We start from the raw sequence: 21,579 nt of genomic DNA, 5'->3' as shown, positions 1-21,579 counted from the left end.
TCCTTACTCAGAGTGCTGAGATGGGTGGGAATGCTGACTCAGAACTTGTGAATCAGATTCCTGGCAAGGCCGCCAGTTTAAGTGACAGTTTTTTTGCTTGCTGCCCCAAACATGGAGGGTTATATATAAAACAAACCATGACTAGAGAATCAAAACGGCAAACTGAAGGCAAACTGTTATTTATTTTTTTTTTTTTAAGATCTTTTGATCTGGGATGTTATCATTGTAACTTTAAAAATGTGTGGACTTACATTAAACCATGAAATGGTCATAATGTGGCTCACAGATTTATGCTCACTTCTAAGCTGTGGCAAGTAGTTAAATAGCACAATCTGAGTTCCTAACATGGCAGTTGGAATGTTCTTGTTATTGTCTTGCTACACTTTCTCTCATTATCTGGTACAGATCACATTTCTAGTAGAGCACCAGATGTTTAAAAAAAAAAACCCTAAGTTTTCTTCCTCAGCTTTCAAAAATTATACTTCGGGTCACCAAGAAAATTGTTTTATCTCCCCATATCTCTTTTCCTTAATAACTTTCATTCTTTATATTGCAAAAGCAATACATATTCATTGTAGAAAATTTAGAGAAAAGCAATAAAAAGAAAATTTAATATCACTCATACTTCTTTCTATCACAGATCTTAATCAATAACATTTTTATGTGTATTTTCAAGTCTTTCTTCATGCAAATATGTGTACATAAAATGAAATTAAAAGGAAATATACTATAGGTGATGTTTAAGAAATTAGTTTTTTAATTTATAGCACATTATGAGCATCTTACTATGTCACTGAATATTCTTCTACAGCTTCACATTCAGCTAGTGGCATATTATTTTATTGAGTGAAGGCACTGTATACTACATAATCAATCCCTTATATTTTGGATATTTAAGATGTTACAAAAATTTAACTATGTAGCTCCATCAGAAGAGAATAAATCTGAGATTGTTCTAGAATTAAATTGTTTCATCCAAATGGTATGCTGGTTTTTTTTAAACATTCCCCCATTTTTAGTGAGAGTAGCAGCAACAGCTGTTTCCATTTATTAAGTGTTTACTGTCTGTTAGATACTGTGTTAAGCAATTTACATGCACACTCAAAGTGGTTAATATTATTATCCTCATTTTACAGATGAAGAAATAGAATGTCAGGGAGAGTAAACAATTTACCCAAATCTGCATACTTGATACAGTCAGAGCTGGATTCAATTCCTGTCTCTCTGACTTCCTTTCATGCCCTTGACTTTCAGTGGTCCCACAAAATGAGTAAAATCGTGACATCTGAAACTAAGAATGTCCAATAAAAGTTGACTTTATATCCAGGAAAAAAAAAAGTACTCCATATGTCTTTCACCTTAAATAAATTAAAAGTCTTCTCCATAATAAATAGCAAGATCTCCTTCTGACACCTTTAGTCCCAGTAGTAACAGAGTCAGGAAGGAACAGCAAGTTTTCTAGTCTAGAACAGCCTTCTTCCTACTATGCCCATGTTAAGATAGCAAACACTGACATCTGTATTAAAAAGTCTCCTCTTTACAAAATTTGATTGGCATTTGACTCTAAAGCAACATGTGGGCCTGAGACTGAGTTTAGAGTTTTGTCTCTAATTTCCTCAGTAATATCCAAAGGAACATTGGACATATTACCTCCTTCTTGGTTCATTTTCAGTATCTAAAAAATATCAATGCTGAGGTGATATCTATCAAACATTTTTAGAGGACATTGATAGGCTCAAGTAAACTGGGTAATATCTTTAGAAAAAAGAAGTTATAGCTAAAACAATGAAAATATGAAACTAGTCAACATGTTAACATAAACCTAGAATGTTGAGAGTACATCTTTAATCCCAGCAGCTCCAGAGGCTGAGACAGAAGGATCCTGAGTTCAAAGGCAGCCTCAGCAAAAATGAAGCACTGAGCAACTCAGTGAGAATCTGTTTCTAAATAAAATGCAAAATAGGGCTGGGGATGTGGCTCAGTGGTTGAATGCCCCTGAGTTCAATCCCAGGTATCTGCCCCCGTCCCCCACAAAAAAGATCCACCCAGGAAAAAAAATGTAAATAATAAAATATACTCAAAGCATGTGCTAAAATGAAATGTGATAATACTTTGGAGCTTCCATAAAATGTTCAGGCCTTGTATGTCTACTGAACAAAGAATTCTACGGGTATAAGTGGCCACAGACAACCACTGGGAGTTTATCTGTTCTCTTCTTCTTGAGACATAGATGCAGCCCACCAACTTTTACACCAGTGAAAACACCATGCAAATCAGCAACCCACAAGGTTTCTCTTCACCTTGATTTTCCAAATTAACAAAATAAAAAAAAACTAACACTCTCAAGAAGTGAGCCCACTAAACCTTAATTATTTAAAAACGAGTTGCTCTTATTCTCTGTCGATCTGTGATACAATACTAGTTTACAATTTTGTGCTTTACATTTCCTTTGTATTTATATTCCATGGTTTGAGGACTACTGGGAGTCACTGAGTTCTGGGCCATGGATGGTGGTAACAGTCCACTGAGACTCATCAATCTCGAGTATTGACACATGCCACCTATTTTTTAAGGACCTCATGTAGAAAAACAAGATTAACTTGACAAAGTGTAATATCTAATGAGGATAGGAACTGGTACAGCCAAAACAGTAACTTTTTTTTCTTCCCCTTTTCCTTTCCTTTATATATTTAAAAATCCAAAGTTGATATTCTGTGTTCCATCTATTTTTGTAATAATAGTGCATACCACCCACAGTTTTCTGAGTATTTTATTTTTTATTCCTGTCAAGCTGTTACACATAAAAGACATTTTTAGAACTAACATTTGTAGAAATTCACATTTGTGTTGGAGAATTGCTAGCAATGCTGGGGATGGAATAGGAGGGGTGCTCCAAGACGGCAATAAGAATGGGTGCTGTGTCCCAGAGGTTGACTGTAAAATCCCACTAAGCATCTGAATGTTAATGAGGTGCCAACTCTGTTTTCTGAGGAATCTCACTGGGAGGTCTTACCCTGGGGCAAGTACCAGGCTAAGTGCAGTTATCTGGGTTGTTAACTCCTCTCCTTCATCCCTCTCATCTCTCCTCTGTGCTCTTCTCCTGCTTCCTTTCCACTTTCAGCTCAAGTATCCCAATCTTCCCAGCATCAACATCACCCACGGAGTTAGGCCTTTCCTGCCCACATCAAATCAGATGTTTTGTTTCTGTGCCCTGTCCCACTAAATCCATATTCCCTGGAGTCTTTTAAGGAGACACATAATGGCATCATTCTCCTTAATGGGAGGCCTCCCGGGAAACAGCATGCATCCACCCCACGGTACCATGGAAGCCACTGCCTCTGCAGTGCTGGTCAGAAATTGGATTATACTTGCTGGAGCCCCTTCGGCTGTGGCTCTCAACAATACTCTCCAATTTGACTAATGTTTATTGGATACCTCCACTGTGCAGAATACACTATCAGGAATGGAAAGATAAATGCAGTGCTCGTATTTCCCTCAAGAAGAGACTGAAGCAGGGGTCATCAGACTTTGTCTTTAAAGAGCTGGATAGCAATATTTCAGATTTTGTGGGCCACAGTCTCTGTGTTAGAAATTTTGGCTCTGCCATAGGAGTAAAAAAGCAGTCAAAAACAATAAATAAACAAATCAGCATGGCTGGGCTCAATAAAATTTTACATGCAAAGCCAGATGGTAGGATGGTTTTAGATCAGGGCCATAGCTTTGCTGACCCTTTGTCTAAAGTCCCAGTCTCTTTTACCTAGCTTTTCTGATCTGACTTTTGCAAGATGGATCCCACAAAATCAACCAAAGAAAAGCCATTTAGCCATTATTGAAGTAGTGAATAGAAGACAAATTGTCCACATTCACAGATATGTATAAACACGTAGAAAGAGATATCTACCATTAAGAATGTACCTTGAACAATCACCTTGTACACTCAATGATATGTATAAAATTTGTAGGATTTGAGAATTTCAGACTTTCATACTAACACAGAGCTTAACCAAAAATGTTTGAATCAAGAGAAAAAAAAATTGTTTACAGCATGTTATTTAAAACTGAACCAAGGACATAGAGTCAACATATAAGATCCTCAGCACCACATAATATAAATAAATAAAATAATTGTGTCCAACTACAACTAAAAAAAATATTAAATAAAAAATAAGATACTTATCTCTGTACCATTATCACTTTAAGAAAAAACAGATGGGTCATATGAATACAGTAAAGTTAATGATTATAAGACAAACAAACAAAAAAATGCTTCAAAATTTAAAATAGCTACAGAAGAGGCACAGAAGGGGAGGGAGAAGAGAAAGGAGAGGACAAAGAGGAAGTTATCTCCAATCTAGTGAGAGAAATATAGATGAATACATGATAGCTTGGTAAGTCAATAAATGGGGCTCATGGCACAGGCAGCATTCAATAAATGTTATACAGGAGGAATTACTCTGTATAATATTAAGTAATAGATAAACCAATATGTTAAGGGGTAGAAGAAGACACTGATGCACCTTCCTTGACCATAGCACAGTCTAGTAGGGCTTGGCAGGAGAAGAGTGCTTCATTAGTGCTGTGCTCCTGGCAGTGATTAAGGGACCTAAACTCCTTCTGTTGGTGGCTGGGCAGACTTCTTGCACCTTTTCATTGGGCTCCTAGGTGGTAGTTACAGGGAGTGGCAGAGTAGAGAAGGTGCACCCTCTCTTAACCTCAGAGACTGGGAATGATACTAACCATAGCAACTCACTTCCATTGGCAAGAATTAGTCTAGGGGAGAGAGGATGGAGAAATGGTATCTTTCTATATAACCAGGAAGAGAATATTTTCTGTCACTTTTGTAAAGTCAATGACCTATCCTAAGACCAGTGAATGTTTTATAGATAAGGTGATATTTGAGGTGAACCCTAGGAGAAGGGTAAGAATTTGACAGATAGAACGGATTTTATAATTATATGAGCAAAGACACTACAGCAGGCAAGCTCAGGGGTGTGGTCAGGGTACATAGTCTTGGGTAGTTAATGTGTAATAGGAGACGAATTTGGCTGCCAAAGCCACAGAAAACTGTTGTTGGCAACTGTCTATAATTAAGTTTTTGAGCAAGCAAGTTAACTGATCACCACCAGCTTACTGCCAGTGTGAACAATGGACTAAGAGGTTGTAGACAAAAAGATTCAAGCCAGCAGAAAGGATATGCCCCAGGTCCCTATTTATAGTACAGTCCTTCTGCTCTCTTTTTCTTAGCAAGTCTCTGGCTATTGGACTGATACCACTACCACCAAATTGCCAGATCCCAGTGGGTGAAGGTGCAGGGGGCTGTGCTCACCACTTTTGCTCATTGTGCTTTTCTGCCTGTCACACCTGCTTATCAGAACTCCAGCTTCCTCATTTCCGAGATATGTCATCACTGCTTCCACCAGGCAGAAGGCCTGGGGACAGCTGGAGCAAATCCTTGCTCAATGTATCTTGAAAACAAACAACAAGAGCCACAAACAAGAACCAACATGGTATATATGTATATCTAAGTAGATTTGAAAGGAATTGGCTCACACAGTCAGGGAAGCTGACAAATCCCAAGATCTACAGAGGGGTTAGCAACCTGGAGACCCCAGAAAGCTGATAGTGTGCTTCTAGTTTGAACTCAAAACACTGGGGACTAGTACACTGAAGATGTGGCTCTCATCCAAAGCCAGCCAGCTTGAGATCCAGGAAAAGCTGCTGTTTTCCTTCAAGTATCAGAAGAAAGCTGATACTTGGGTTCAAAAGCAGTCAAGTGGGAGGAATTCCCTCTAACTCAGGGAATGGCAGCCTTTGTATTCTACTTTGCCCTCCTCCCCCAGCTTTCTGGGTAAGGCCCACCCACTTTAAAGAGGTCTCTTTTACCTAGTTTGCTGATTTTAAATGTTAATCCCATCTCAGAACACCCTTCCAGAAATTATCAGAATAATATGTAGGTACCATCACACTTGGCAGATGGACAAAATAAAACCAGACTTTGTTACCAGGAGCATCTAGCAGCAGCAGCTAGAAGATATCTTAAGGATAGAGATTTTTCTCTTTTTCTATCCATCAGGGACAAACTGGTCCACATTTCATCAAATGTCTGCTATATTAGATATAGAGAATTTATTACTTTTAGCATGATCACCCTCTGCATGGAGTTAGCACTTTGCATGTGAGTCAGGGCTTGTACCTGTGCCCTCTCACTCAGTGTGTCCTGTTCTAGTGAAGGTGTTCTTATCACCACTTTATAGATTTAAAAACTGAGGCTTGGAGAATTAGAGTAAGTTTTCCAACTTTGCACAGCAGTAGGAACCAAGAGTGGAAACATGGCAATCTTGCTTCAAAAATAAACCAGGATACTCTCTAATGCTTTACAAATATTAATAAATTCTAGTGTAAATTTTGAGCATTCAATGGAATAATGCACATAATGTTTAGTACAATGTCTCATAAACAGTAAGATCTTATCAAACCTTACTTGATCTTGGTATCAATATTCAGGATATGTGTTGTCTTCTCAGTCCAAATTTCCTAGAAAAATATGCTCTGGTTTTAAGTAGGAAAACCTAGATTTAGACCCTGGCCTTTTGTTTTTAAGGCCTAAATCCAAATGATTCTGTTATGAAATGGAAGAAGAAAGAGTGGGAGTTTCCTTCTATAGTGTCAAAATAAGTAGATATACTGTATATAAATGGCTTTTATAAAGTATTTTTGCCATTGAACAAAAGCCTAAACCACTTTGTAATTCAGAGGATTCATTACAGAGACTTATTTACAAAAATATTAAAGCATGAAAGACATGGTTTTGTTGATCTTCCAGAAATCACAGGTAATGAGTATGTATCAGCCTTCCACAGGTCGGGGAAGGATGCAGGGAGCTGACATGCCAGGGGTTGCCAGCAGGTCACCAGCCTCACATATTAGCTGGAGCATATTTCCTCCATCAGGGAGCATGAGCTCTCCTGACAATCCTTTGGTTCCGGGTGAAGCCTTATTTAGTTGAAGGCTGGTCTATGTGTTGGTAAAAATCGTGTCTGCGAGATGGACTGAAGCAAAACCAGGCACTGAATGGTTCTGCCTCCGGGTTACTACAGCTTCATTTGTTCCTTGTTTATAGACCTATTGCTTTCCAATGACGGATGGGCGGAGAGTGAAGTACCACCTTCCCCACCACCACATTCTGGTCTGGAATTGGGCCTTGAAGATTACAGCCACAGGTATCGATAAAATGATATATTATAAATGTTCCCCTGTTATGGTTTTTCTGGGAAAACTCAGCCACCTTATTTTTACTCTATTTCTTTCCAAAATGGAAATCTCATAGTATCTATAAATTCCTTTCTAGAGACAGCTTCTCAAAGCTAATAGCATTGATTATTCATATTTTGCTCCCTAGAATGTGTTAAGATTCATCTAATATGATGAAACAATTTAAGAAAATGGTTGGATTTTCTTTTACAAGTTTGAAAACAAGAGCAGTGATGCCCAAAGAAAATTTATATGGAAAGGTATGAAACAAAACCGAAGAAAATGAAACAGGATTTTTTTTCTTTGTAATTCACAAACCCTAAAGGTACTTTAAAAATAGATGTTCCAAGAAAGTTAATGGAATCTAAAAATTAAAGCAACACCATATATAATCTAAAATATTGAAAAGGGTACCAAATATTATATCCATTCTGTAATAGAAACTAAAAAAAATCAATAATATTTTAGAATCACACAAGCACAAGAGAGGGAGATTTATAAGCATACATACTATTTGACTAGTGGAATTCATAAATTTTGTTCTTCTGATGAGTTTTAAAAATCATTAAATTGTCTCCTTGCTATTTTCTGTATTTATTATGCCTGTTAAAAAACTGTGTATTTTATTCCATTCTGTGTCCCATGATAATCCTGTGAAATTTCTTCATTTTTCTTGTAGCAATACTTTTTAATACAACCTGTTAAAAATACAGATGCACAAGAGTATATCTAACTCTATTAGATGGAGGCTTACCTATATTTAGCTCTCTCTGATTTTTCTATTTTTGAAATTAGTTATCTTACTCAAACACAATTTCATGAACTAGGTTGATAATCACGGTTATATTCTAGATCAGAATCTCTAGGGCTTACTTAGAAGAAAATGTGGACATATTTAATTTTTTCCCCTTTATTTCCACTGTTTATCTCAATCCTGAATCCAAGTTGGTAGCATTAAAGAATCCATTTTTAAATAATTTCATAATAATTTCAATAAAGTAGATTTGTTGTTCATCCGGTCTATCCAGTATGTGCAAAACCACTGGGATGGTGACAAGGTGAGTCAGAAGCCCTGCCCTCAAGAAACCAGAAGGCTAGTGGACCACAAGATACAAAATGATAGAAGGTGTAATTTAACATGTGGTCTGAGGCAGAGGGACTGCTTCCAGTTAGGAGAATCAGTCCAAATGTGATGGTAAAAGTTATTTGAGCTGAATCTTTCCTCATAACTAGAGGTTGGGTGTGAGATAAGCCCGGGAAGGAAGGGAATTTCAGAGAGGGAAGGAACAACATGGAGGTGGGAAAGGAAATTGATATGTACAACTTATTGTCCAGCCAATAAAGCCCAGGATGCAAGGATGAGGTATACATGCCTCATTCAGTAGATAGGGAAAACTATTGTAGAGTCTTAAGAGACAATAGATACGGTAAACCTCAAGATTTCATTGTATGTAACATGGATTAGATAAATAGTGAAGGGCTGATATCCACTAGATGTCAGACTCCATTGGATCCCTGCTGGGGCCATGGCAGTAAGAGGTACTCAGGACCTGTGCTGGGGAGGACAGGGAGATTGCTCAGGTGAGAAACCTGCAGGTGAGGGGTGGTTCAGAGATATCTATTGGGAGTTAGCAACTACCTTTATGACTTCTTCAAGATCTTCAGATTTCTCCCCTTCCCTTTTCTGTCAAGCACATTCCTCTATGATTTCCTTAGACTTCATTCTTTTTTTCCTGCTCTGCAGTATTTGAACATTAAGTCATTCATTCACTCATCCATTCAGAAGTATTTTTGGAGCTTTAAGCCAAACACTCTAGAAAGCACTAGAATGGATCAGAAAGCATCCCTGCCAGCCAGAAATGCAGTGTCCTCTTAAGAAGACAGACACTTAAGAATGCAGCCTGCTCAGCATTAGATACAAAATGCCATGGGAGTGGAGAGAAAGGAGCCACCTGACTCTGCCTGTAGGTTCAAGGGAGTTTTCACAGGAGAAGTGGTGTCAGTAATTTCTTAGAAAATGGAAAAGAGCCTACAATGCCGAGAAGTGGCAGGAAGACCAACCTAGGTTAGAAAACCAGGTGATGGAGAGGGGACTCATCATACATTCAGTGTGGCTGTAGTGCATGGTATCCAGGGGGAAAATATCAAGGTCCAGTATTGTCTACCATGCACCAAAGGCACCTTGCTTCTTCAGGGAGCAGTGGAGAAGCAGATGACAATGTCAGACCTTGGGCAATTTCACTGTGGAGAATGGAAGGGTTGGGGGAAGCCACATACAAGGATCTCTAGTACTCTTGGGACTAACAAGAGAAAAACACTGCCTGAAAGAGGGGAGAAGCAGTGTCGGTGGAGGGAAAAGGGCAGAGAAAGGAACAAGTCTTAAGCCTTGAAACTCTTCCCCCTCCTGGGAGGCTGTGACCTGCACAGTCCTGCAAGCTACAGCGTTGCCTAGGTGACCAGCAGCAGCAGGGTTTGGATGTGTGAAGCTTGGGATGGAGGATACACTGGAAAGGAGCCAGGAGGATTGAGCAATTCTGTCATTCAAAAAAAAAAAAAAATTTATAAAGCCCTCTAAGAGGGAAAAGCGGTGCTTTAGGGATGGAACCACTCTTCACAGTGGAAAACTGCCCTTGAATGGAAAGGAAAACACAAATTAGATCAAACTTAAGGCCTGAACTTTAAACCCAAATGAAATCAGTACATTCCTGAATTTATTTCTACTACTCTGCCAATGATTATTAGAAAAAAGGTTAGAATACGTGTATCTTAGTAAAAATATAAGGGAAATAGCTTTTACTGCAGGATCTCAGGGAGAGTTGAAGGTAGATCAACAGCAGGCAGAATATATTGAATATTATGAATATTATTAACAGTTTACACAACATTTGATAATTTCCTACATGTTCATATTTTTCATTCTCTGTCTCTGTCCTTCTCTCTATGCTTTGCACACATGACCTGTGTTACTCTCACACTAGCCAGTTGTTGAAATCTATTCATAAGACACCAGTGGTTCCAATCATATATATATATATATATTTGGCATACTTCTCAAAATCTTCTTCCTCTGCTTTTTATTTCAGACAGTTCTCCTTGAACATGCACTGCTGGCCCTTGTGTGTCTTTCACATTCCTGGTTTGTCACCACATTCAGGACACTGGCATATGTTTCATGCTACTCTTATTTATTCATTATGCAGCATAATTTGACATTGAGTATCATTTCTATTTGATAGATTTCCCGGTTGTTCATGCTGAAAGCACGGCCTCGATCTAGGACACATCTTTGGCCTGCTGTCAACTTCAGCTTCCCACAGCCCCTGGTGCAGCCCGCTCAGCCATGAGCACACGCTAACTCCCTTCAAAATTAAAATATGTCATAGTTTATAGTTAATCATCGTGTCACCCTCTCACTCTAAACACTTCTGATGTGTAGCATAAAATTACAAACCATTTCACTAGTCTTACTGACATGTCTAAAATATTTTCACATTAACTAATTCAATACTCCAGTCATTATTTCAGTGCGCTATATGCTCACGTTGGCTCTGGTCCCATAATGTCTTATGTAACACTCATGTCCTTCCTTAAATATCTGCCAATCTGACATCAACCTTATTTTGCATTTCCATTTTATCTCATGGCAAGAGGGGATCCTCCCATTGAAGGTTTTCAAGTTGTATATGTGGTCACAAAATGATGATAACAAATGTATACATCAAATTAATGGGCATAACAGACATACATATATATACTTAATATAAATAATATGTTTGTTCCATTTATATGTATAAAGAAGCTTTTATTTCTCTGACCACCCTTGAGTGTTTCCTAATATCTCTAACAAAATATATTCTTTTTATTTGGATAGATCCTAACTTGATGTTACTGTGTCAAGTGGCATTGCCACCTTCTTGGATAAAGATCATTATTTCTCACGAGCCTAGGAGAATTTGAGTTCTTATTCTTAATATATCAGTTTGGAAGACACTCTGAGAATGAATTTGGGCAACCAATACATTCCTCACTTGGGTAGATCCCCATAGTCCACCTTGAGCTGAGCACTTCAAATACAGTGTGGTCTTTGTTTTAAAGAGGAATATTCATGTTGGTTCTAAACCTCTGCCCTGAAAGCTTTTGTTATAACATATAGCATCTGTTTTGATCAATTGTCTGGCTTTCTTTAGTTTCATGATATGCACCCCTCTGTTTAAACAAAAAGCTAAACTAAAATGCAAATTGCACAGGAGATTGTGAGCAAATCTGCGCTAAATTAAGGAAAAGCTTTGAAATTTGGGGAATTTAGGCTTGTAACAACTTATGTCCCAGGATGGTCACCATTTTAAAAAAGCTTGTGGTTATGCTCCTGGCTTTGCCCTTGGCCACCTGTGTGACCTTGCAACATAAGTCCTCCTCTTTGGGCCTCAGAGTCTTATCTAAATGATGCCCTAGGCTTTAATCCCTTCCAGTTCTTAAATTACTTGAGTCTATGTGGCCATGAGTCTTTCTGACACTAAATCCACATCATCACAGTAGATCAAAGGATGGAAAAACTAAGAGCAAATAAAGGTCGAATAACGCATTTAAAGGCAAGTGCTTCCAGAATATCAAGGATTTGGGGAAGCTCATGTGCACTCTAGCATCTTAGATTCTTCTTTAAAATGTGCTGAAAGAGAGAGAGAATTGCTGTTAGATCAATAAAACTAAGTGGGTCAAGGATTTTTGCATATAATTAGCATGTCTTCCTATCACTAGATACCACATCTAGTACACTGTATGTATCAATGGTTTTGTCTGTTGAGAACACACCCAGGCACCATTGAAATTCATGACTCCAATAAGTGGATTTAAACTTCTTGAGAAGTGTTCACAAAAACAGGTACAATATTTTTGTTGAAGAATATTGCAGGTCCTCATTCAAAGGCCACCATAATCTACAGAAATAAAGAACTCTTGTTCATTATAATAGCTCCCATTGATTGAACATAATATTAACTAGAGAATACTTTATTCAAATTGTACTGCGATTGTATATGCTAGGCACTATTCTCAGTATTGAGCATTCCTTCACTTATGTAATCATTACAATAGCTGTATAGAGTAAATCCTATTAACTATTTTGTAGATGAGGCCACATAGCCTGACATCTCTCCAGTCCCTAACCTACCTTAGTCACAGCCCTTCTAAGGGCTAACAAAAATGGAAATAGCAAGGAAACTGTGAAAAAAATCTGGAAAAGCTCAGAAACTCACAGTCATTTAGGAAGCAAAAGCAGATCTATTTATTAATCTGCTCGTTTGTTACCTGAGCACTTACACTGAATAACAGAGAAATGACAACTTGCCCAGGTCACACAGCTAGTAAGTAGCAGAAAGGGGATTAAACTGAGTCCAGGACCTGCTCCACATCCTGGCTCTTGAGAGTATCTTGTACTGTCCATCAGGGCTACTTTCTTAATCTACCTGCCCACTGTATTATTAATGGAGGTTCATTTACTCATTCATCAATATTAGTGTAGCTACATATTAATTTTAACAGTACTGTCAGGGAATATTAAATGTCCATAACTGATGAGTTTCAAGAAAAATTGAACTTATTTTGGTATATTTCATTTAAAACTTGAGATTCCTCTGTACATGAATTCTCATTCAGAAGTTATTTTCAATACTTTGTTGTTTAAAATACCAACCTCCAACTTTTTGAAAAAATCAACCTCAGTAATTTCAGATTTCCTGAGCATGCTTAATTTGAGTTCTTTCTGTATCTTAAGATTAGGAGTACAAGTCATATTGAGATGAGCTACCGTACGTACCTCATAAACAGACAAGCTACCAAGAAAGTGGAGTTTAATATATGAAAAGTATAAAAATATGATGCATTTCTTGATTGAAATATAAGCTATTATCTGTAATTTCTTTATATAAAATCCCTTCATTCTCAAGAAAAATAAATAAAATATCCAGCAGAAAGAAAATTCATTGAGACTAACCACAAGTACCAGGAATCCTGTAATGGGCATTTGATGCTTCTTGTGTCTAAATTGTCAACCATGCTTTTCCTGGGATTGACTTTTGGTATTATTGATGAGTGGGCTATCTGCTCAGCATTCACATTAGTTTTGGAAGATGAACCTAAATAAGGTAAAAATTCAAACTCCATCTGCCATCAGTCATTCAGCAAGATGGTTTTTCTCTGAGGAGCCAACCCTTTCACTTATGTTTAAATGAAGGGCATGCTTATCCTGCAGAAACCTCAGTCCACTTTAGAGCACTGCTAATATCTGGTGACAAGCTATGAAGTGCTAGTGCATCCCAGGCACCTGTTACCCACTCGAAGTTCTATATGGTATAGCAGGATCCCAATTAGCAAAAATCAGTGAAGAGTCAAACATAATATTAGCTAGAGAATACTTTATTTAAATTGTACTGCAATTGTACTTTATTTAAATTGTACTAAGGATAAAATATATGAAAACTGGGTTGCTACATCTCATGGAAGAAACCTGAAAGTAAGAATTGGTTCAAAATATATACCAATGGGCTGCAAAGAAGCTCATAGGGACTATGTTCCAAATGAGAATTGCTTTCTCTCTCTCTCTCTCTCTCTCTCTCTCTCTCTCTCTCTCTCTCTCCCTCTCTCCCTCTCTCCCTCTCTCCCTCTCTCCCTCTCTCCCTCTCCCTCTCTTTATGATTTTATTCTAGACCTAAGTATGACATATGGCTTCTTTCCACAGCTCTGGGGTAGATTCGACAGTATATTTTCCAGATCAGCACATCAACTTCAGATCTGTGACACCGGCCAGGCAGCCTGAATCAATTAACCTGAAAGCTTCGAAGAGCATGGACCTTGGTAAGTGAGGGGGAGGTGACATCCAGGTCAGCTCTCCAGCCTTAGCCCATCTATCTTCCCAAATGTCCAGGTCTTGTTTCTTTAACTCAAAGGTCTGCAGAAGCCAGGAGGATGGGTCTGGTCATCCTATCTTCCTATCTGTTCTCACACACTTAATTACCCTCTTTATAAAAGCAAGAGTGATGACTTATTCTTATTTTGTGGTCCATAAAACATCCTCCCTTTATTAGGTCAGAAAAACATGATTCCCTCTGGAGGTTCTGAATGCCACAAGCATCTTTAACTCACCTGCATTTGTATTTGCCCTCTGGCTTCTGCCAGTGCATTTCATTTCAAATGAACCTACCTGTTTCAGGGCCTGGGAAGAAGAGGTAGTTAAATGGTGCTCTCCATTCTTCTTTTGTGTTCTGCATATGTGATGGATAGGGAAGGCAAAAATGAAGAAGATCCCTCTCTTTCAGTGTCCATCCCCTATGACACTGGAGGGAAAAAGGGTCACTTGGGTTTGCCAGATGGAGAGTGTCAAGGTACCTGGGCTGTCCTGAACAACCTCATCAGTGTTCTGAGCACCATGGATATTACTGGATGACTGTTGCCTCTCAGGGCAGACCAAAGACCCATGTCAACAGTGTTCTCCAGGCACTGGGATGTGGGTCCTGGAAAGACATTCAGACATCTACTGCTGCCCTCCCATGGGCTCTTAGTACAAAATAAATTCTTAACAAAGTATCCCTTGCTTCCTGAATATTCAGAGGCCAACCTCTGCAACTGTTTTTTTCTTGAGGCATATTACATTTTTCATTAATAGCCACAAGAAAATAGAATAATCAAAACTGAGTGCTCTACCAAACAATCTAATAAATAGTGCTTATCTGCTGTTCATTTACAAGAGTTCAGGAAAAGGCTCAATCCTGATGAAATGAGAAATTGATTCTATTTTTTTTATAAATTAACCAAATCACTGGGAAGCACTTGCTCTCATCACCTATAGTGAGAGACAGACAGAAAACCTTAACAAGGGAGCTACTTGAACACTGGTCTGAAGGGTGTTTCTCAGGCCTGAATCTCTGACAAACCAGAGGAGTGACACTGACATCAGTTATTACTAAAAATGTATTTTTATAAGTTGTTTGATGAACACTTCCTCTTCTGTCTTCTCATTTTATCTATAAAAAAGATGAATGGACAAAAACTGCTCTTAATTTCAGGATATGGGGGGGGATCATGTTACTTTTTTTCATTAATTAAAAAAAAACAACATAAATTGTTTCCTATGAAGTATTTCTGCTCTTATTTCTTATTACAGAAAACTTTATTTTTGAGAATTTTTTCTTTTAAATTGAAATCACATTTGTAAAATACGTATAGTTAGCAGTCTTCCATTGCATTTTCTTGTACATATACCACAAATGACAACAATAATAGTAATGTTTGTTCAATTTACAAAATTGGACAGATGCTGGGTTATTTTTTTCAGGACACAAGTACCACACTAAAAGCATTGGCTAAAATGTACCATGCAGCAGAAGATTTAATAACATGCTATAGAAACGTTTTTAGAGTAATCATCCAAGTTTAGCCCCCCTCCAAGATGTACCAATTTGAAGCTAATAGTTTTTCAAAGACGAGGGCAAGCATTCTAGAACCATCTGGTTCCTACTCCCTAGAACAGACAAAGGAGTGAGCATAATAAATGTGTTGACTTTCCACTGGATACACTCAGGTGATACCCCAATGATACACATTTGGAAGTATCTTTCCTGCTTCATTAGAAAAGTAGAATATAGTTGTAGTTTAGTTCTCCATATACCACCCTGAGCTAATATAATGTTTATCCATGCCATGTTGGATTTCTTTCGTTGTGAGTGAGCCTTGATTTAGTTTGATTTTCTTTTCCCTTCAGATGGAATTTAAATTTAATTAAAGGTTTTATTTTGAGTTTGTGGGTGTGTTTGTCCATTTATATTATTTCCTACTTTGCAGTTTACTTTTTCCCAGTGTTTCTATTTGTTAATTCTTTTTCTCTTTTATTTTTAGACTAGTGTATGCATGTTGCAAATAATTTATTATAATTTGTTGTCTTCTTAGCTTGATTTTGATATCCTTTACCATAAAAAGCTTTAGTCTCAGAGTCAAATACTTCCATCTTTTCTTTTGATTTTTGATTTTATGTTTGTCCCATTTACTTTCTTCTAGATCCTTTTTTTAAAGTTAAGCAATCTACATTGTATTTTATTCACAGTGTATGAAGTAGGAGAATTTTTCTCCAAAATATAACAAATTATTAATAAATTTATTGAGTTTTCCATCCTTTCCCTATTAATTTAAAATGTAGTTTCATTGAATATTAAGTTCCCTTATACACATAAATGGGTGGGCTTATAGACATGCTTGTCTATTTATATATTAATCTGCCCTGTGCTGGCATCATTCTGTTTAAATTATCATGCTATTACTTTGGTACTTTGATTTACATATAGGATAATCTTCCTCTGATTTTCCTTTGGAAAAAGAAACCTGTTTTTTTTCCAAAGTAAAATCAGCATCAGTTATTGAAATTTTAAAGGTTACACAGGAGTGTTTACTGTGTGTGAGTGTGTGTGTGTGTGTGTGTGTGTGTGTCTGTCTGTCTATCTTCCTGCCTGTCGGAGTGACTGTTAATTATAACATTTATTACTGGTTCTTGATTTTAAAAAAACCCACTTTATCAAGTGAAATAAGCTTCCTTGTGTTTTTTGCTTCCACATTTTTTTATCTGTCCTTTTTTTGCTTTAAGTCAGAGATGGACATTGAATTTTAGTAAATCATTTTAAGGATATAATATATAGCATGATCAAATATATTTTCATTTTCATTAATAAAATACAAGCAGGTTGCCTAACAGATTCCATAATATTAATCTTTGTTTCTTTCTGAATCAATCTAACTTTCTCTGTACTTGAAGTATCCATTCAGTTAACTACAGATATGTGTATTAAACCCTGCTAGAAATGGCCACCATTGGCTCAGTGCTCTCAGAACAGCTTTTCTCAGGGTTATCCATTCCTATATACCCCTTACAGATTTTTCAGAGGCTATTTTGCCTCATAATTTCTGCTAGTGGGTATATGGTCACGTGTAAGACAGATCAGAAGTGATTAGAATGATAAGTAAAAGGAAATTTATTTTTAAATAATTGGGTATAACTATGCTTATTCAAAAGGGGATAGGGTGTCATTTAAGGGACTGGGTTGATACTTCTGGGTTTACCAGAAAATCAATCTCTCCTACTAATTGTAGACTTTCCTCTATTTATTTAAATTACCAGAATTACTATGTTCTGTCTGCATCCCTTTAATTTGTTCATAATTGCGCTTGTGTGGGTGTTGAGTTGGAAGCTCTTAGAAGCTGAATAACACAGCTGCCTTTTTGGCCTTTGGCATAGGGTTTCCCCCCAAAGAGCTGCCCCTGTTGGCAACATGCCAGGGAGTTACATTCAAAGACTTTTTGATGAGGCATAAAAATCTTTAATTTCCAGGCTTGGTGTTTTATGACCCCATAATACTCCTTAAGAATTAGTCTCAATTATTCAAGGGACAGCACTTCAGTGTTTGGGCCCCTTTGTTGACCTAGTCTATAGCTCCATTCAAAGTTAGGTTTAAAACACTATTTCCCATAAGATTTTTTTTTTAAGAGTTTTCTTTCCTGTTTCCAATTGTGCTCAGACTCCTGTTTCAGAGGGCGTCTGTGACACAGTTAAGACTAAGGGCAGTGCAGATGGAAGATGCTGGCCAGCTGTCCCGCCTCTGTTCAATGAGAGGAAATGAGCCTACAGTGATGCATGAGGCATTTAGATGAAATGTTAGCAAGTTTCCTGACAGTGAAGATTGTTAACATTGCATGTTCCATAGTCTCTTATTTAAAAAGAAAAAAAGATATGTCCCTAAAACTCGAGAGAGATTGGCTGATTGTCTTTCCAGATCTCTGATTCTGCATTTTTATTTTCTGTTAGTTGCTTGTTCTATATTTATTTTTTTAAGTTAGAAAATGTTTGTAGATACCCACAATTGAAGTAAAAATTATGACTCATATCTACAAAGGTAAATATTTGGAATACAATACTTTCATGTATGTCCAATTTTCCCTTTTAGTAATTTGGCATCTTTATTATCAGATCAAAGATGAGCATTAGAAAAGTTAATTAACCCCACCCTACTGTTCTAAAACTTTGTTTTATTATTTTTATAGTGAAGAACTTCTATATGCATTCTTGATAATAAGATAATATGAAATTATTATCTTGATAATAAGAAAAATATCCTGAAGACTGAATACATAGAATTTTTATAAAATTATATATTCTGATAGTTCTAATATTCATTTATCTATGTATGTTACATATCAATATATCTTAATATAGATGCTAATTTATATCCATGGCTTTTCTTTATTGTCCAGTTATGAGCAATACCTCTGTAGATGTCAAAATCTGAATCAGATACTGCTATATTGACTGTAAGTTTGACTTTAAAAGCAAAAATGAAAACCTATTTGATAAGAAAAATTAATGGTAACAATAAAAGTGTCTACTTATCTTGTAAGTCACCAAGGAAGTGCACAAGAACATAGTTAAATATATGCCCTGTATTATAGGAGGACAAAATTAAGAAATTATATTCATTCATTAAAGAAATATGTATTGAGGACCTACTATGTGTCAAAAATACACTAAATACTGGGGATTCAGTTAAATCAGCCAGAGACATGGTGCTCGCTATTATACCTAGATCAAAACCCTAACAGGAAGGAATACCCAAGAGTTAAGAAAAGATTTCCAAAAGGAAATTCTGATGTTGTGATGATAACGTATCTCAGAGAGCAAGAAATGTAGAGGCATCTGAAGATACTGTCGTAGTTGCCTCAAGAACTCACTGATAACCTTGGCTATGTGGAAAAGAGGAAGAGAGGAGCAAATGGTAAGAAAAAAAAGTAATCTAGAAGAATAAATTCAGGAAGAGCTAAGAAGCTGTATGAGCTGAGGCTTAAAGTCTAGCAAGAGTGAATATGAGGTGGCCCATTGTTTAGAACTCCTAACGGATGACAGCAGGAAAGAAGAGCCACCTGGCTCCAGAGTTGATTTTACCTGCCTGCAGCAAGAGAATGATGTTCAAACTGGAAATGCAGGACTTCCCAGGAATGGAGGTCAAGATGTTCGTCATCTCTGTGCACTCAAAGAATGGAGACTGTGAATCTGCTGTCTTTGATTATTAGAAATTGCCAAGCATAGATAGGCCTTGCACTGGAAGCCAGAAAGCAAATTTCCAATCTTTACAGAAATGAGTTTCAGACATGACTAACAATTTCAGTGTTAATTCTGAGAAGATTTTCATGTTTGTGAAATGAAATTAATAATTAAGTACATGGTGATCACCAGCAACCTCCATGGAGTCTTTATTTAAATAACTTATATCTCCTTTCCTTTTTGATAGGATTTCTAGACTGGCAAAATAAGGAAAGTGTTATAAATATGGGTGTTATTGATTTTTACAAATTTTTTATTTTATATTGATTTTTCAGTTTGTTTTCTGATTGAGATTGATGGTTCAAATTATACACAAAGGTATAGGTATAACATTAGAATGCCTTTTCCTGATATGTACAAATTGGTGGCTTATTGTTACTCTGCCAGAAATTAAACAACACATACCAAAATACTCTGCACTTGGCCCTTCTCAGTGTATTCCAATAAAGCTCAAAAGAGTTTGATGAAGACTGGAACCATGTGTAACTTGGATGGTGGTGTGGCACACAATCTTACTACATTTTCAGTACTTGCTATCTCAGAGAATTGGGTAATATGTTAGAGTGACAGAATTAGCAGATGATTTCTCCAGAATTAAAGAAGATGGAATTTAACAAAGTATGATATATTCATCTGATGAGTGTTTATTGGATATGCCATATGCCAGGTAAATAATACAAAGCCTCAATTCTTATGGCATTGTCATTCATGTTAGACAAATAGATGGTAAAGCTGTATGCAGTGAATAAATAATAAAGTTTCAGATAGAAATAATTTCCTAAAAACCAAATTCAGGTAGAAACAAAGACTGAAAAGGGAAACTATTTTTAATAGAATGGTGAAAGATGACATCCTGAAGTCAGTTTGTCAAAAAGATCAATTGTACAAGCATAGGATTCAGGAGAGTAGGCTTAATATTAACTACTTAAGAAGCCCCCGTTTTTAGCTGCTTGCCTGAGAAAGCCACCTCCAAAGCTACTTCTGTGTTATCTGACCAAGAAAGAGAAAGGCTCTGCTATATCCTGATCTGTATTTAATTCTGGGTTCAATATTTTAATAGATATAAAAACAGTACAAAAGGCATTCAGTTATTATTGAGAGGCCCAGAAACCATATCCAATGAAAAGCAGTTGAAAGAAATAAAGATATTATGCCTGGAAGAGAGATGACTTAAGAAACGTAGGAGAGCTCTCCTTAGATATTTTCACAGCTGACATTGGAAACTCAAATTTATTCAAAACTGAATGCACACCCCAAATGACTCAAGCAATGAAAACCACATCAGAAGATCAAGTTTACAAACTTTGAAATCTAGGAAGGTATTAGTGATGGAAAACTGAATTCTGGTTTGTGGCATTTTTGATATGAAAGAAAACAATATGTATAAATTAAAACAGCTCGTGAAGACTGAGAAGCAAAATTCACCAACATTATAGAAAAGAGACCATGGTATATTTTTCAGTGTTTAGGAGAAAACTGAAGTTGGGCCAGCACACAGGGTCAACCTTAGGCACCTTTGGCAAGAGGAGAATTCACACTGTTTACAGGACCCCCACCCAAAGCAGGCTTCTTTCAAAACATTAAGATTAGCAAACATTAGCAACATTAGGATTAGCAAAAACCTTGTGTATAATTAAATTCTGGATAATTGCTACATTTGAAAATGAATTAGTATTAACCAAATGTAGAGATAAAGATGACTTTCCTAGATCTGTAACTAGATGATTATTTTAGATGTACCAAAATATGCAGATTCTGTTTAAAATTTGTTAAAATTATTATTTGGGTTGGAGGCAAAGGTATAATGATGGTTTTGTATGTCTCTCCCTCTAAGTTCTTATGGACCCTATTTTTCATACTCCTTAAGAAATATATTTTCAAGGTGAATTTGACTATGTTTATTGTTACTATTAATTAGAAAACAATGACTGTTGTGTGGAAATGGTGCTTCTATATTGCTTTCCACATTTCCAGACTTGTCTGAAAGTTGTAGTGCATTCCAGCCCACCCCTGTCAGACTCCCTCTAATGAATCAACACCCACAAATGCCCTAAATATAGTTGCTCTCATTTGCCATTTGTTGGATGAATGACTCATCTGTCCCCACCTGGAGAAAAAAATAAAATTCTTTGAAGCAAGGACTTGGTGACTAGAGAATAAGGGAATTGGTATTGTTTTAGCAATAGTAGCAGTCATGG

General features: G+C 36.8%; 1 protein-coding gene across 1 annotated transcript in view; it reads left to right on the top strand.

Moving 5' to 3' along the window:
* Nucleotides 1-21,579, top strand: part of Pard3b (par-3 family cell polarity regulator beta) — a 978,419-nt gene that overhangs the window by 579,986 nt on the left and 376,854 nt on the right. Inside the window, exons 14-15 of the mRNA XM_076865584.2 lie at nt 7,121-7,220; nt 13,985-14,100. Of these exons, the coding sequence (XP_076721699.2) occupies nt 7,121-7,220; nt 13,985-14,100 (216 nt within the window). The remainder of the gene's footprint in view (nt 1-7,120; nt 7,221-13,984; nt 14,101-21,579) is intronic.

The sequence above is a fragment of the Callospermophilus lateralis genome, chromosome 9, assembly GCF_048772815.1.
Source record: "Callospermophilus lateralis isolate mCalLat2 chromosome 9, mCalLat2.hap1, whole genome shotgun sequence".
In the NCBI taxonomy this organism is placed as follows: Eukaryota; Metazoa; Chordata; class Mammalia; order Rodentia; family Sciuridae; genus Callospermophilus; species Callospermophilus lateralis.
The sequence above is the reverse complement of the archived record's forward strand: the minus strand, read 5'-3'. Positions and strand labels throughout refer to the sequence as shown.